The sequence below is a fragment of the Ascidiella aspersa genome, chromosome 4, assembly GCF_963924565.1.
Source record: "Ascidiella aspersa chromosome 4, kaAscAspe10.2, whole genome shotgun sequence".
In the NCBI taxonomy this organism is placed as follows: domain Eukaryota; kingdom Metazoa; phylum Chordata; class Ascidiacea; order Phlebobranchia; family Ascidiidae; genus Ascidiella; species Ascidiella aspersa.
In genome coordinates this window covers 28,389,421-28,403,539 of record NC_139450.1, presented here as the reverse complement: position 1 = coordinate 28,403,539, position 14,119 = coordinate 28,389,421, and the positions used below count along the sequence as shown (strand labels likewise).

Sequence of the window (14,119 nt, the reverse complement as noted above, 5' to 3'; positions counted from 1 at the left end):
GACTTATTCTTATCGCCTTTTACTCCTGGGTATTTTAATTGGATTTATTTCTACTTTGACCAGATGAAGCACGGGTGTGCGAAAGCTAGACGGTACTTTAATACAATTGTCATTGAACAGTGCCACCTGATTCTCTCAGCAAAACAGGATCTCGAAGATACTCAAGTAGATTATGAACTTTAATTATAATCAGATAGCAGCGCTTATTAATACCAACTACTGGTTAATAAATAGAAAAAGAAAAAGAACCTCGATAGCGGGTCGCCGAATCTTCGGAAACTCCTGACGAAGCGTCGCACCTCTGCCGTGGTGAACCCCTTCACCCTGTCGTCGTCACCCTTGCGTCGCTGGGGCCGACCCCGCCTTCTGGGGGCCTCCCCGTCCTCTTCTTCGTCCTCTGATGAGCCGGAGTCGCCAGAGGCCGCGTTTTCGCTGTCGCTGCCCGCTGTTACCTGGAAAATCACACGGATATCCAATGTACTTTGGAGCATAATAGTTGGGAGGTTTTAGTAAGACGTAATGAGAACAGTAAAGCCCATACAGAAGTAGGTTGCATTTTGAACGTTTTGAATTTATCTTTATGGGAGTATATAGATTCTGATGAGGCAGACGGCAAAAACGAAGAAAACAAGGAGAAACACATCCTCATCGCTCTATATATACTTAGAATATATATACTTCAGTGCCTTTTTACTATGTTGCAAATAAATAGAGTTATTCGAAACGTTTAAAATGATACCTACTTCTGTATGGGCTTTGAACTTCTTACTACGTTATACTAAATATAAATTTTTACAAGGTAAAATAAAAAACAAAACGATTAAAGTTTTTTGCAAAAATGCTGCAAATATACAAATATACCCGATAATTTGGGTAAAAATAGTATCAGACATCTCTATTTCAACGTCAGCACTCTTCGATTTTAGATTTTTTTCTTTTCCCAATCAATTCTCGCACCTTAAACTTGTTCCTTGCTCTCATGGAAAAGTAGAGTTATTTCACTTTCTGGGTTTTTGACAAAATTAAAAATCCAATTCCTTACAGTTTCGATTAAAAAAAAACAAACACAAAAACACTTTAAAGAAAACACAAAAAACACGTTCAGGGTTAACCTTTATGAGTGGTAAAAAGCAAAAGTTTGACAGAAAAATTCCAATTTGTTGGCAGTTTAAGTCGACTAAAACTTTTGTCCGAATACTAAACCAGACCGAGCAACAAAATCGTGTAAGTACTAAGCGGTAGATCCGCTTACTTTCCACCAGGCCTGCGGAGTCGGTTTGTTTTGTTGGACTCGAGTAAGACCACGTAAAACTACCAGAGTCCCGAGTTTGACGTGCGCATGCGCAGTAGCAAATTTAAAAACTCATCTGGCCGCTAACTGTGTAAAAAAAAAAGTGAAATAGCATATGGTGGATATTTTGCAATCGTTGTTGGAAAATAAAAAAAACGAAAAATCAAGAAATAGAAATATTCCAACAATGTATTGTGAGTAAATGAATCATATGACACCCCTATAAAATTGATTGCCGAATATCCAGCGTATTTAGTTACGTAAATTGGCGAAATAAACGCTCGGGACTCGACAAAATCGCACATTTGAGTCGGGTTATTTTTAACCGGCTCCACAGCCCTGCTTTCCAAAAAAAGCTTAAAAAGTCCTCGCACCTTAAACTTCTTTCTTGCCCTCCTGGGAAGATAGAGCTCGGCTTCTTTCTTTTTCCTATTCTCCTCCTCCATGAGGACGCGATCCTTCTCCGGGATGATGTCGTTCCAATCCTTGCCGAGATCGGCCGATTCCTCCTCTTCGTCGAAATTGAGAGTAGCAACCTGGAAGGAGAAAAGTATATGTTGGTCTAACGCAAGGGTTCTTGAACTTTTTTTACCGCGGACCCCTAAAATTGTTTGGGGGCCTTGCGTGGACCACGGTAGAGAAAAGAAATTCAAAAATGACGTCACAATACAAATAAAATTTATAAATCTGCTGATTTCGGTCCAGAAATGTGTGAAATGGAGTCTAAATACAGTCAGTGCAAAACCGTTTTATTATTAATTAAACTGTTTTCTTCGAGAAAATGGTAACTTTTAAAATATACACTAATATTTCAATTAGGCCTTCATGGACCCCCTAAAACTAGTTCACAGACCACCAAGGGGTCCATGGACCCCAGTTTAAGAACCCCTGGCCTAACGCGTTAGGTGTTTAAGTCTGTTCACTGTGCCGGCTTGACAAGGACTTTTTAAACGAGTTAGCTCCACCAGGCAACATATCATTAATAGATAGAAATCGCATTTCTGGTGTAAGTATAAACGGACGTTTCGGCAGCAGATACCAGCTGATCTCATCAAAAATGACTTTTTACTTTGTAGACCGCGCAAATTCTAACTATTAAGTTTCATTTTCGTGTATTTTTACAGTACATTGTCTTTTAGACTTTATAGACATGTCTAGACAGTTTATTCCTGGACGAGAAGTGAAAATAATCTTTTAACTAAAAATCTATATTAGAGGTACCTAATATACAACAAAGTTTATTATGATACTATCTAATAGGTTGGTCTTACGACAGAAAACCTTTTTTGAAATGTTTAAAAATTGAAATACATAGTGAGAAAAATCTTGATTGTACACTGGAATGTCGAGATCAGAATTGTCGTATTACGACATGTTAAAAATGGCATATTAAAACACAAAATATTTGATTTCCCGCTTTTTAGCGACTCAGAAAGATATATTAAATTTGTCACTAATAAATATTTTCTGGCGTTATAACGTAACTATAACTACGAGCTATACCCTTTTAGAAAACTGATTCGCAAATATAAGAGTTTGCTTTAAACAATGCAAATTGGCCAGATCAAATAGCCTGAAAATGGCGCTTTGTTCATTAAGTAGTAGTAAATCGCTTATCCCAGTGGTTTCTAAGGTGGGGTCCGAAAAGCAGTTTAAAGGTGTCCGCGAATAAAAAGTTTTCAGTCCTAAACCCAACCCAAATTTTTATTTTTCCGACTTTCCCAAACGTTTTTTATACCTTGAAAGCAGACAGTAGTTCGTCCCCTGCGCTGGATCCGATCTGTTCCTGCCTCGTCTCAGCTCGCTTCAGGATCTCGTCGATGTCGCAATCCGGTTCGTCGTCTGCGTCCGCTTCCTAACGCAAATAACACGCACTTATGTAGTTTTCTATAGGCATGTGTGTTTCAAATCAGAAACACAAGGCAATGGTGTTGAGCTTTCAGAGACAATGCAGCAAGATAAAGATGCTGCGTTGTACAATTTATAGCATGCAATATTGAAAAAAGCAGAAAAGGCTAATCAGTGCCTACCACCTGGTACGAAAGACCGCCTGTAGTATTTCCAGTAACTTATGGACTTTGGACACATATCAACAGAAATGCCTTGCATAGCTAATCGATAAACATAAAAACAAAGCACATAGTGATGCACACAATACAAGCCGTATGTATACTTAGTGCCAAAAGGCCGTTGAGCTGATAAAAAAAAAGACTGATATTACAATACTCGGGTTTGTTGAATAGGGCAGGTGTAATTTACGTTTTATTGCGATCGACTAAATTATTTTTTTAACTCATGATAGATTGGTTCAGTAAATAAGTCACCAGAAAACCTAATAAACATTTTGATTTAGCGTTAATTGCATTGCGAGCCAGCGATGGAGGTTAATTTGTCGCGTCACACAACGTTTTATCAGGCTTGTCCAGACAACAATTGGTCATTTTAATGTTCCGCTCGTGTGCGACAATCTACTGTAATGACGTAACACATATTCGACGCGATCGACGTGTTGGCTACCTACCCCTGATATAGTGAACGATGTAATATATCTAGTTATAATTTTTTTGAACAAAATACACGTTTTTTTCTAGTAATTTCAATAAAAATATTAAAGCCACAGTATTCGATAAAATCGACATTTCGCAGACGTTTCAGCAATACCTCGTGTCGTCCTCAGTGTAACAATCCAAGTGAAGATAGAAGCGATAAAACATGAAAAGAAAGGAAAAAAGAAAAAAAATATCAGAAGAAGGGTGAATTATGGGTCAGTGCGTTCACTTGGGTTGTTACACTGATGATGGCATGACGTATTGCTAAAACGTCTGTAAACTGCGAAATGTCGATTTTATCGAATATTATGGCTTTAATATTTTTATAGTTATAATTATGATCGGACAAAACGCAAAAGTAATACAAACGCGATCTTACAGTGAAGAGTTCCTCGGCTCCAAACTTGAGGATAGACGTCAGTTCCTCCTTGTTGAAGGGATTGTTCGCCTTGGAGGAGGGAGCCGAGTTCTTGAAGAGGACGGTCTTCCCGGATGTGTCCATGCGTTGGATAACAAGGTGGTCAAGGACCATCTTCTTCTTGGCTCGTTCGATAATGTCTTCTTCCACGCTTCCGGCGCACACTAGACGGTAGATGTTTACCTGTGGATAAAATTGGTGCTGTAATGTGTGTTGTATACAGGGTACGTACGTACGTATGTCCGTATACGTGCGTACTTCGGACGAAAATGCGTGCTTAAATTGCATGTTTACACAACATGTCGACATCTGTACGTAAATCGGACATCAATGCTTTGAAATCTAGAGGTGAATTTTTGGTACGCGAGTCCGTATACGTGCGTAAATCGGACGAAAATTCTTTCCAAAATAAATCTGCCTATATGCGGGATCCAACATCAAAATCTGTACGTCTTGACGTAAGGCCGTATACGTACGTAACTCGGACGAGAATGCGTGCTTAAATTGCAAGTATCAACATGTCGATATCTGAACGCAAAACGGCTATCGATGCTTGGGGAACTAAAGGTGAATTTTAGCATGGTACGCGAGTCCGTATACGTGCGTAACTCGGACGGAAATGTGTCCTTAGATTGCATGTTGACATAGCATTTCGATATATGCACGTAAATCGGATATCGATGTTTGGAAACCTATAATAGGGGTAACTTTTTAAATGGTAGGCAAGTCCGTATACGTGCGTTAATCAGACGGAAACGCGTGCTTAAATTGCATGTTTACACAACATTCCGAAATCTTAACGTAAAATGGACATCGACGCTTGTCGAACTAGAGGTGAATTTTACCAAGATGCGCGAGTCTGTATACGTGCGTAACTCTGACGAAAATTATTTCTCACATAAATCTGCCTGTATGCGGGTTCGCAACCCATTTGAATCCGTACGTAAAACAGGACATTAATACTTGGGGCCCTAGAGGTGAATTTTTGGAAGATGCGCAAGTCCGTTTACGTGCGTAACTCGGGCAAAAATGAGTGCTTAAGTTGCATGTGGTCATATTAAGTCGATATGTGTACATAAACCGGAAATGCTTGCGACCTAGAGGTGAATTTTAGCAAGGACGTCCGTATACGTGCGTAACCCGGACGAAAAATTCTTTCTTAACTAAATCTGCCCGCATGCGGGATCACAGCATATCTGAATCCATATGTAAAACAGACATCGATGTTTGTCGACCAAGTGGTGAATTTTAGTAAGGTACGCTAGTCCGTATACCTGCGTAATTCGGACGAAAAAGCTTTTTTATATAAACCTGCCTGAGTACGAGTTAACCACATGTCAAAATCTGAACATGAAAAAAAAATGCACGTCCGTTTAGACGTGTAAACGGACCAAAGCGTGTGGTTAGATAAACACGCCCCATGCAAGATACATACATTATATAAAATGTTGTGTTGGAGAAGAAAAAATAATCAGCTTACAAGCTATTTTAATTAATTAACAGGATCCATATGTCTGTGTCGGTAGAAAAACAAACGAAAAGTGTAAATACTAAGTAAAAGTGACTGTGAACAGGACACGCAGTTTTGCAAGAACGCGTATTAGGCACAGAATGGTTGTGCAATACTGCTGTATATCTTACCGCAGGCAAATTTAACAGATTTTACAAAAATTAAACACATTTAACACTTTTTAAACATAAAATAGATCACCTCAGCTCACCTGATTGCATAAACCTTTCTCACCACTGCGATTAGTTAGACGATTTTCGTAAAAAAATGTGCACGGTTGCGCGTAAACATTGTTTACAGATGCGCTTTTTTCGTAGAATTGACGTTTGCGTTAAATTTGGTGGTCGGCCTTTTGAAAATGCGATTTGGAAGAACCGTATCCCGAGTTTGTCAAACATTGACCAGGCATCCATTTTACGCGTTTCAATGTCAAACGCGTTTTTCCTCGATCGCAAAAGGGCGGCACGCTGTGTCCTTTCACAAGGAAGAATGCCGAAGACCTATTAAAGGTCTTAGCATCGGATGCAGTCAGCACGTTAACACAGAAAAGACGTTTCGTCGCGTCAAAGACAGATCAACGAAAAGAAAAGTGGCGTTAAATTTAGAAACGCTTGTTAGGAAAACGTCGCTCATGAGAAGGAAACGCTATCACAAACTAATGGCAGTTCGCGGCACATCCTGATCAAGCCAGGCCATCAAAAAACGCACGCTTTATAGGTTATATTTGCTGATCGTTCGTTGCGTGATTAGGAAACGTCCCGCGAATAGACGGATCGAATGATGGTGCTGCAACTTTACTTGCGGCAATCGACATGAAAATCAAATCATGTGCTTGGAATTTAATTTATAGGCGGCGTCGAGCTGAATAAATTTTATATCTATTTCTCAAGAAATTATCATAAATCTCCCTTCATAAACATAACGACTCTACTATATGGAAATTCTTTTTATAGCTTTACAGCAATTTGTCGATTTTACCACCACTTAGGTTTAAAAACAAAGGTAAGGTCGGATGTGCGTCAGTGTGTGAAGCATCTTCTGCCCTTCGTATTAAATGCAAAAGTAGCTTGTTGTTCTAAACAAATGCTTTTTAAACAAAGGAATGGTCGCTTTAAATGTATTGAAACAGTCGCACAATTTCGGAAAACAAATTTTCAACGAGACAATATTTTTGCTGGGTAAATGTTTTTTTTTTCTAACAAACATTTTCGCAAACAGGGTGCAGTTGACTCGATGTACCTTACGGTCTTTCGCTGCACCCTGGAATAAACGACTGCAATTTTCTTTGTACTGCGTTCTAGGTCTTTCGGTTCCAAAAAAAAAAACATCTAACATTCCACCCTACCTGATTTTTCTGCCCGATCCTGTGCGCTCTAGCTTGAGCCTGGAGGTCGTTCATCGGGTTCCAATCGCTGTCGAAGATCACCACGGTGTCGGCGGTGGCCAGGTTGATCCCGAGTCCTCCGGCTCTGGTGGACAGGAGGAAGCAAAAGTCCTCCGAAGAGTCGGCGTTAAAGTGATCGAGCGCGCGACGTCGCTTGTCGCTGCTCACGGACCCGTCAAGTCGCTGCGACAAATAAGGTTATTTTAGCTTGATATTCGAATTGCAAAGCCAAAAAGGTCGTGTAGATTGACATCATCTTGATTAAGAAGTTTTGATACGAGCTTGTATCATCTTCAGTAATGTAAAAAAAAGGACCTTTTTAGCTTTGCAATTTATTATATCAAGCTACGTTACAGATCCGTGCATTGTGTACCCAGGGTTGAGTAACTTTTTTCAATTAAATAAAAAAAATCTTTTCAAAAAAAATAATCTTTCACTACGTTTCAATTTATAATCAATTTACCAAATAGGCAATTAGAAAAACGTGCGTTGCATTATTTAATGCGACAAAGGCGCCAAAATTTGACTTATTTCTTTCTTATAGATCTTACCATATTTCTAAAATATCTTTAACCGGCAGAGTTCTAAAAAAATTGTACTCTCTTATCACTTGGTAGTTTGGTTTGTTAAAAAAACTAAAAAAAAATGACTTCCTGCAATCGAACGTAACATCGGTTTAAAAAAATAAAGATTTGAAAAGTCCCGCCTTGATGTCCATTTTTAGTATTTTCACTGATTTTTAAAATGTACTCAAAAAAAAACACAAGTGCAACACTTCCGGGAACGTCGCGGCACACCTGACATGGCCTCGCGGTTGATTGATTTAGTCCAGGGATGTCCAACCTTTTAACAGAATGGGCCGTGAAAACGTCAGCCTTATCGCGCGAAGCACTAGAAATTGAGCTTACATGCCGTATCATGCCATGGTACGACATGTTTTTGACTGATGTATTTCCTTAAAACGTTCCCCAAACATACATTTAGAAAAACACACAACTTGCTTAACAATGAAGGCTGCACAAGTGTTCGATGGATGTTAAAATGCGGCATAGCACTCAATTATAGTGTCAGAAAAAACATGAGATTAGGCCTTCATCAAATTCTGCGCGTTCGACAAGTTTTGATTATAGTCGAAATAATTGTATGAAATAAAGGCTACTAAAAGTGAGAATAAGTGGTCGGCCGCACGTAAACATTAGTCGGGCCGCGGGTCGGACATCCCCGATTTGGTCCTTTATAAGCTGTTTTTGTTCAGGGTAAAAAGAGCACGTACTATCACTGTGCTTGCATGTTTAGAAAAGACTTACCGAGTCATTCGTAAAACTAAACCATTCACAAGAAAAGGCTAGAAAAACAAGACCATGGTGAAAATATCATCTCAAATACAGTTCATCTCAAATACAGAAAGATAGAACTGTTATCTGACCCTACCGACTGCTAATGTATAGCTGAACCGCTAACTATTCAAAAAAAGCGCGAATCTATGTTACAAGTTAGGTCACGATCTTCTTAGGTTGTACAGGAGATACACCAATGATACACTGCGTGTTTTAGAGAGACCACTCAAAATCAGTGGAGTCTTTACGGATTTGTAGCTAAGGCTAAAAAAAAATCACGCCTGCGGTGAAACTTGCTATACCGGGTGGAAAGCGAGCAATTCGAATTCCATAAAGATAAACCTGATGATTGAAAAAATTAATAAGTCTTCTATATAATTTTGGAAAAAAATGAGACATTTAACCACAACGATAAATAATGTTATAATAGTGAAACGTATTTTAATATACAAAATTGCTAGACTACCAATAAACTTTGAAACACAATACACGTTTTTTTAGTAATTTCAATAAAAATATTCAAGCCATTATATACTGACATACATCGCCTTCTTTTCGTGTTATTTTGTCCTTTTTTTGTGCGTGTTTTAGCGTTTTTATCTTTACTTGTATTTTTACACTGATAATGGCGAGGTATTGCCGAAACGTTTGTAATCAGTAAAATGTCGATTTTATCGAATAAGTTCTAAATTCAGTTGCCAAAAGTCCCGAAGAAAATCCTTTCTTTGCAGCGTGATTAAAGCATTTGCAGACAAACAAACATCTTCTCGGCAGATGAAATACCTGGAACTGTAGTCGCCGTGAGATGAGGTACTCCTGGATGATGTCAAGCATGCGCACCATCTGAGAGAAGATGAGGACCCTGTGTCCGTCCTCCTTCAGACGCAGGAGCAGTTTGTCCAGGAGGACCATCTTACCGCTGTTACGCAGCAAGCACTGAAGAGCAAGAAAAAAATAATTGCATCTAGAGATGGTGACGTTTATTTATAGCCAGGGTTACCACACCGTGCTTATTTCCAAGATTTGTGCTTATTTTTGGTAGCATTAGAAAATACTAAGGTGCTTTTATTTCTAAAAAAAGTGCTTATTTTTGAGTCGTATGCGAGAATTTATTAGGCCTCACTACATTTTTAATTGTATGGTTTCTTTTATTTCCGTCGTTTAACTATATTCACGTTGAAAAGGTTGACAAAGTAATATCTAACCAGTAATCGTAAATCCTAACTGTTTTCCGGGCCTTTATGAAAAAAGTTTGGTGAAACCTGTCGAAGGCGCTACATCTCATTTCATATAAGAAGTTTCTATTTTTTCCGCGATATAATAAAGACGTGTTTTTAGGACTATTTGTATTTGGATGTCCTAAAAATAGTAGCGGGCTTATTTTTTTGGTCTTAGCAGACGGTAACCCTGTTTATAGCTTATCTTTGCTGCGGAACAATATCAGGGTTGCCACACAATTTCATGAAAAAAATGCAAAGAAATTTAAAGACTTTTCAGAGAAAATTTGTAGGTTTTCAAATACCTAAAATGGATCGCTCGACTTTTTGACCCGGCAGGCGGTCTTTTTTTGGAAAAAAAATTTCGAAAATTTTCCCTGCTATTTTTTTTACAAAGTTCGATAAAAATCACCTGTAGCTTATTGGCCGGCTCCAGCTCTGGCGGCTTGACGAGGTAGGCGTGGTTGCAGCACTTCTTCAGCTCCATTACGATGTTGCAGAAGGAAGTGTGACTTCCGCGGTTGCCACGCGTCAGCGCCTCGTAGTTCTTCGTCAGAATCCACCTGGGGGAGACAGAGAGGATATCCATTTTTATATATGGGGAGTGAACGATTGGAAACTACGAAACGATTAGAAGTCACATTAACTGATGATTATACAGGTAACGTCTTGATTGAGATGATGTCGATTTACGCGACCTATTAAGTTTTGCTCGAATTTGACATTCATTTTCAAGCTACATTACAGATCCGTGAATATAGCATAGTGACTCCACACTAAAAAATATTATCGATTAACAAGCTTTAAAGCATTTATTCCGATTCCCTGTACACCAGGGGTTCTTAAACTGTGGTCATGTGACCTCTCGGGGGTACGTGAACTAATTTTAGGGGGTCCATGAAGGCCTAATTGAACTATTAGTGTATATTTAAGCAATTGATTTTTCAAAGAAAATAGTAGGCTTTAGTTAAAAAACTGTTTTGCACTCAATACAGTTAGACTTCATTTCATTTCACATTTTTTGCACCGGAAACAGCTAATTTATGAAGTCTATTGTATTATGACGTAAATTAATGACGTCATTTCTAAAAAATTCTTGTCTACTCTGCCAAATTTTTTTTTAGGGTTCCTAGGTAAAATAAAGTTTAAGAAACCCAGCTGTACATGATTTTGTTTTATACAAGTAAAAATCCTTACTTGTAGTACTGCTTTTGTTGCGACGACATCGGAATCCTAAGGATCTGTTCGACTTTGGCAGGCAGCGATTTCTCCACGTCTTTTTTGACGCGACGCAGCAGATACGGTTGAAGGACTTTGTGCAGCGAAGCGTAGCCGGAATCCCGGTTCTGCACGTGCTCAGCCTCGAACGTCTCCCAGGCTTCGAACCTGCGATCCACGGAGCTCGGTTAGCATTTAAAACACAGTGTTAAGCATTGGACTACTCCTAAGGTTTGGATATAGGATTTTACATGCACAGTTTTAACCGGAAACTCCCTTTGTTATAAACAGCGGTTCCCAAACTTTTCCAAAAATTTTGCCTGGCGGACCCTTTGCAATGATTTTGATATTTTGCGGCCCTATAAAAATTCAAGGGTCGGTTGACCAACGTTTTTGTAGTACACTGGAGCAGTCTCGATTCTTTCTAATGTAACAACTTTCTAACTAATGCGAACGATTCACGGATAGCAGGAAGTACAGCGTAATAGATGCTTTATGATGTCACAAGAGACATTATACAACACGCTTTATTATCGAATAATAAAGCATAACTTGAGTGATGACTATAAGAATTATGACAGACAACGTTTAAAACATTCGATAAAGCCTAATGTTTTTAAACTTAATAAATAATTCTCCTTGCGGACCCTCTGAAACTGCTGTACGAACCCCAATTAGTCCGAGGACCTCAGTTTGGGAACCGCTGGTTTAAAACAAGGCTGAGCTGAGTGGTTCTTTACTCTGGGTGATTACCCCCAAGGGTATCGAGTAATTTTATGGGGGCAATCTTAACAATGATATGGGGCGCAATGTTTGACTGGTAAAAATCAAAATGCATTATCCAAGCTTTCGATTGTTTAAAAGTTTAATATTAAGTTAGAGGGATTTGTACGGTCATCCCAGTGTAATTTATTCATTAATTGATTGCCTTTATCATAACATACATTTTTAAAAAGATTATTAATTTTGTTGTTTTTGTAGGTTGAGGCCTAAAAAAAGGGTCAAGAACCACTGTTTTTGGCAGTAAATGTAAATTGGCATAACAACAACCTTTTTTCAATCAGTTTTTGCGGACATTTCTTGATCTCTCAAAATGCGGTAGCATTAATAACAGTCACCAACGACCATCGAAAGTGTGAAACAAATAACACGATTGTAGCTATAGCACTTCCCCAAAATTCTGCAACACTGCAAAACCGGATGAAAGGTCACTCAACAACGCTGACTATTGGCGGAAAGCCACCGATGAAAACACGCCCGGACTTCCGCCCTTGCCCCGGCAGGCGGAACGGGGCATTGTTATGTCACAGAACGTGTTGTTACTTAGAACGACGTGCCTTTCGAACAATGCACTGATGTTGTGGTGAGTTCTGCTCTGTCGTTTCCGGAACGCGATTAATGCAAAGAAACTGTACCAGATCAAATCTAAAGGGGGAGGTCATTATTGAGGCAAACCCTATCCAACTTTAACATATATCGTGAAATCGTTTGTTTGTGAATTTGTTTGTAACAACAAGCATAAGTAAGCGTACGGGTACACAACGATAAACTTTTATATAATATGATAACGGGGCTGTTAATTGTTCATCCTTAAAACTATATTGCCAAAGGTATTAGAAAAGCGAATAGGTATCATTAAATCTACGTAAAAGTGCTTTATATTGAAAATATCAGTATATTTTAAATTATTTTGCGAATTGTGCTTTTCGATTCTAATCAGTCTTTACTAACAAAATTGTATTCTTGACAAGCTTTCGCACCACCGTGCTTCATCAGGTCAGAGTCTAAATTTAAATATAAAGTGGCCTTAATGGGAGTTTAAAAAACTAGGTTCCAGAATGGCACCTTTGTACTGTTACAAATAAACAGCACAGCAGTTTCGCTTTATGCGACAGACAATGGACGTCAGCTTGCGTTTAATCAAGGCAAGCGTTCTCCATTGTCCTAAGGCAGGGGTGGGCAACGTGTGGCCCTTTCTTATTTTTTGTGCGGCCCTTCACCTTCTTCCAGCTATTTTTCCCTAAATAAGGCTACGAGTGTGCACCATGTTGGGACTTTTGCTCTATTCGTTTCCTGTTTGAAGTGCGATGTAACCCATGGGCTACACCGCTACACTAATGCAGTTGAACTCGAATGGGAAGCATCTATTACAAAACAATCTTCATTCATAAAGTTTTACTAGTGTCACGTTGTTATGATAAAGAATTGTTTTGCAACAATTACACTTGTCTAGTAGGGTCAATGTTTAACAGACTTTTGCCACGCATATTGACTGGGATGTTATGTTTAACAGCTGGTTTTCATTATATTTACATGTCCGGAAAGGATCAGCGATAATGAACATAATCTATACACAACCTTGCACCCATTGCGTGTCAAAGTTTTAATGCTTAATGGGTCTGTGGGCCACCTTTGCAACTAGGACAGATTCCAGCAATTTGATTTTTACCAGTGAATTTTTATTGTTTTACAGTGAAACAAATACATAAAGTAAGTAACAATCGTTTACATTGTTCTGCTATTTTTACCAGTCGTTTTTATGATACATATACAACTGAGACTTGTTAATAAACGTAAAATTGCAAAAAACAGGACGTCATTTCGCGGACACTTTTGTTTGCAGGTTGGGTACTACTGGGTGATAGCTTTACGGAAATCAACCACTGACACTCTAATCTCCACCTTGTTTAGCTTACAGTACATAAGGACTAACTAAATCTAGAATTTACTAGTTAGCGCGACAAACTGCCTCTACTCACTTGTCAGGCATGATGAAGTGCAGGAGGGCCCAAAGCTCCTTAAGGGTGTTTTGAAGGGGAGTTCCCGTGATCAGGAGCCGGTGGTTGGACTTGAATTCGATCAGAGACCTGCGCGGCAAACTTACTGTGACAATGCTTAAAGAATCGGAAATTTAAAATGTCTAGCCAGACCCCCCAAAAAACGCGTTAAACAAAAAACTCTATTTTGAGTTAAAAAAACAAAAAAAAAATTTTTATATATACAAAGCTATATGCTTCCCGTTGCATATATTTGTATATAGATCATTCCTCCTGAAGAGAAATGCCGTGCAAGTTTTCGTAAGCAAGAGATGACGTCACAAAGTTACGTCTAAACGTGACGTCACAAGTTGCGTCAAAACGTGTTTTAAAGGTTTGTAGCTAAAAAAATAACGTATTTTTTTATTTATTTAGAAGA

At 38.8% G+C, this 14,119-nt stretch overlaps 1 protein-coding gene across 1 annotated transcript in view; it reads right to left on the bottom strand.

The window, feature by feature from the left end:
- LOC146157313 (ATP-dependent chromatin remodeler CHD1-like) overlaps positions 1-14,119 on the bottom strand; it is a 61,361-nt gene that overhangs the window by 13,503 nt on the left and 33,739 nt on the right. Inside the window, exons 16-24 of the mRNA XM_083388168.1 lie at positions 13,684-13,791; positions 10,904-11,092; positions 10,119-10,269; positions 9,273-9,425; positions 7,114-7,335; positions 4,220-4,441; positions 3,030-3,146; positions 1,666-1,827; positions 250-452 (exon numbers count right to left, since the gene is read on the bottom strand). Coding sequence (XP_083244294.1) covers positions 250-452; positions 1,666-1,827; positions 3,030-3,146; positions 4,220-4,441; positions 7,114-7,335; positions 9,273-9,425; positions 10,119-10,269; positions 10,904-11,092; positions 13,684-13,791 — 1,527 coding nt within the window. The remainder of the gene's footprint in view (positions 1-249; positions 453-1,665; positions 1,828-3,029; positions 3,147-4,219; positions 4,442-7,113; positions 7,336-9,272; positions 9,426-10,118; positions 10,270-10,903; positions 11,093-13,683; positions 13,792-14,119) is intronic.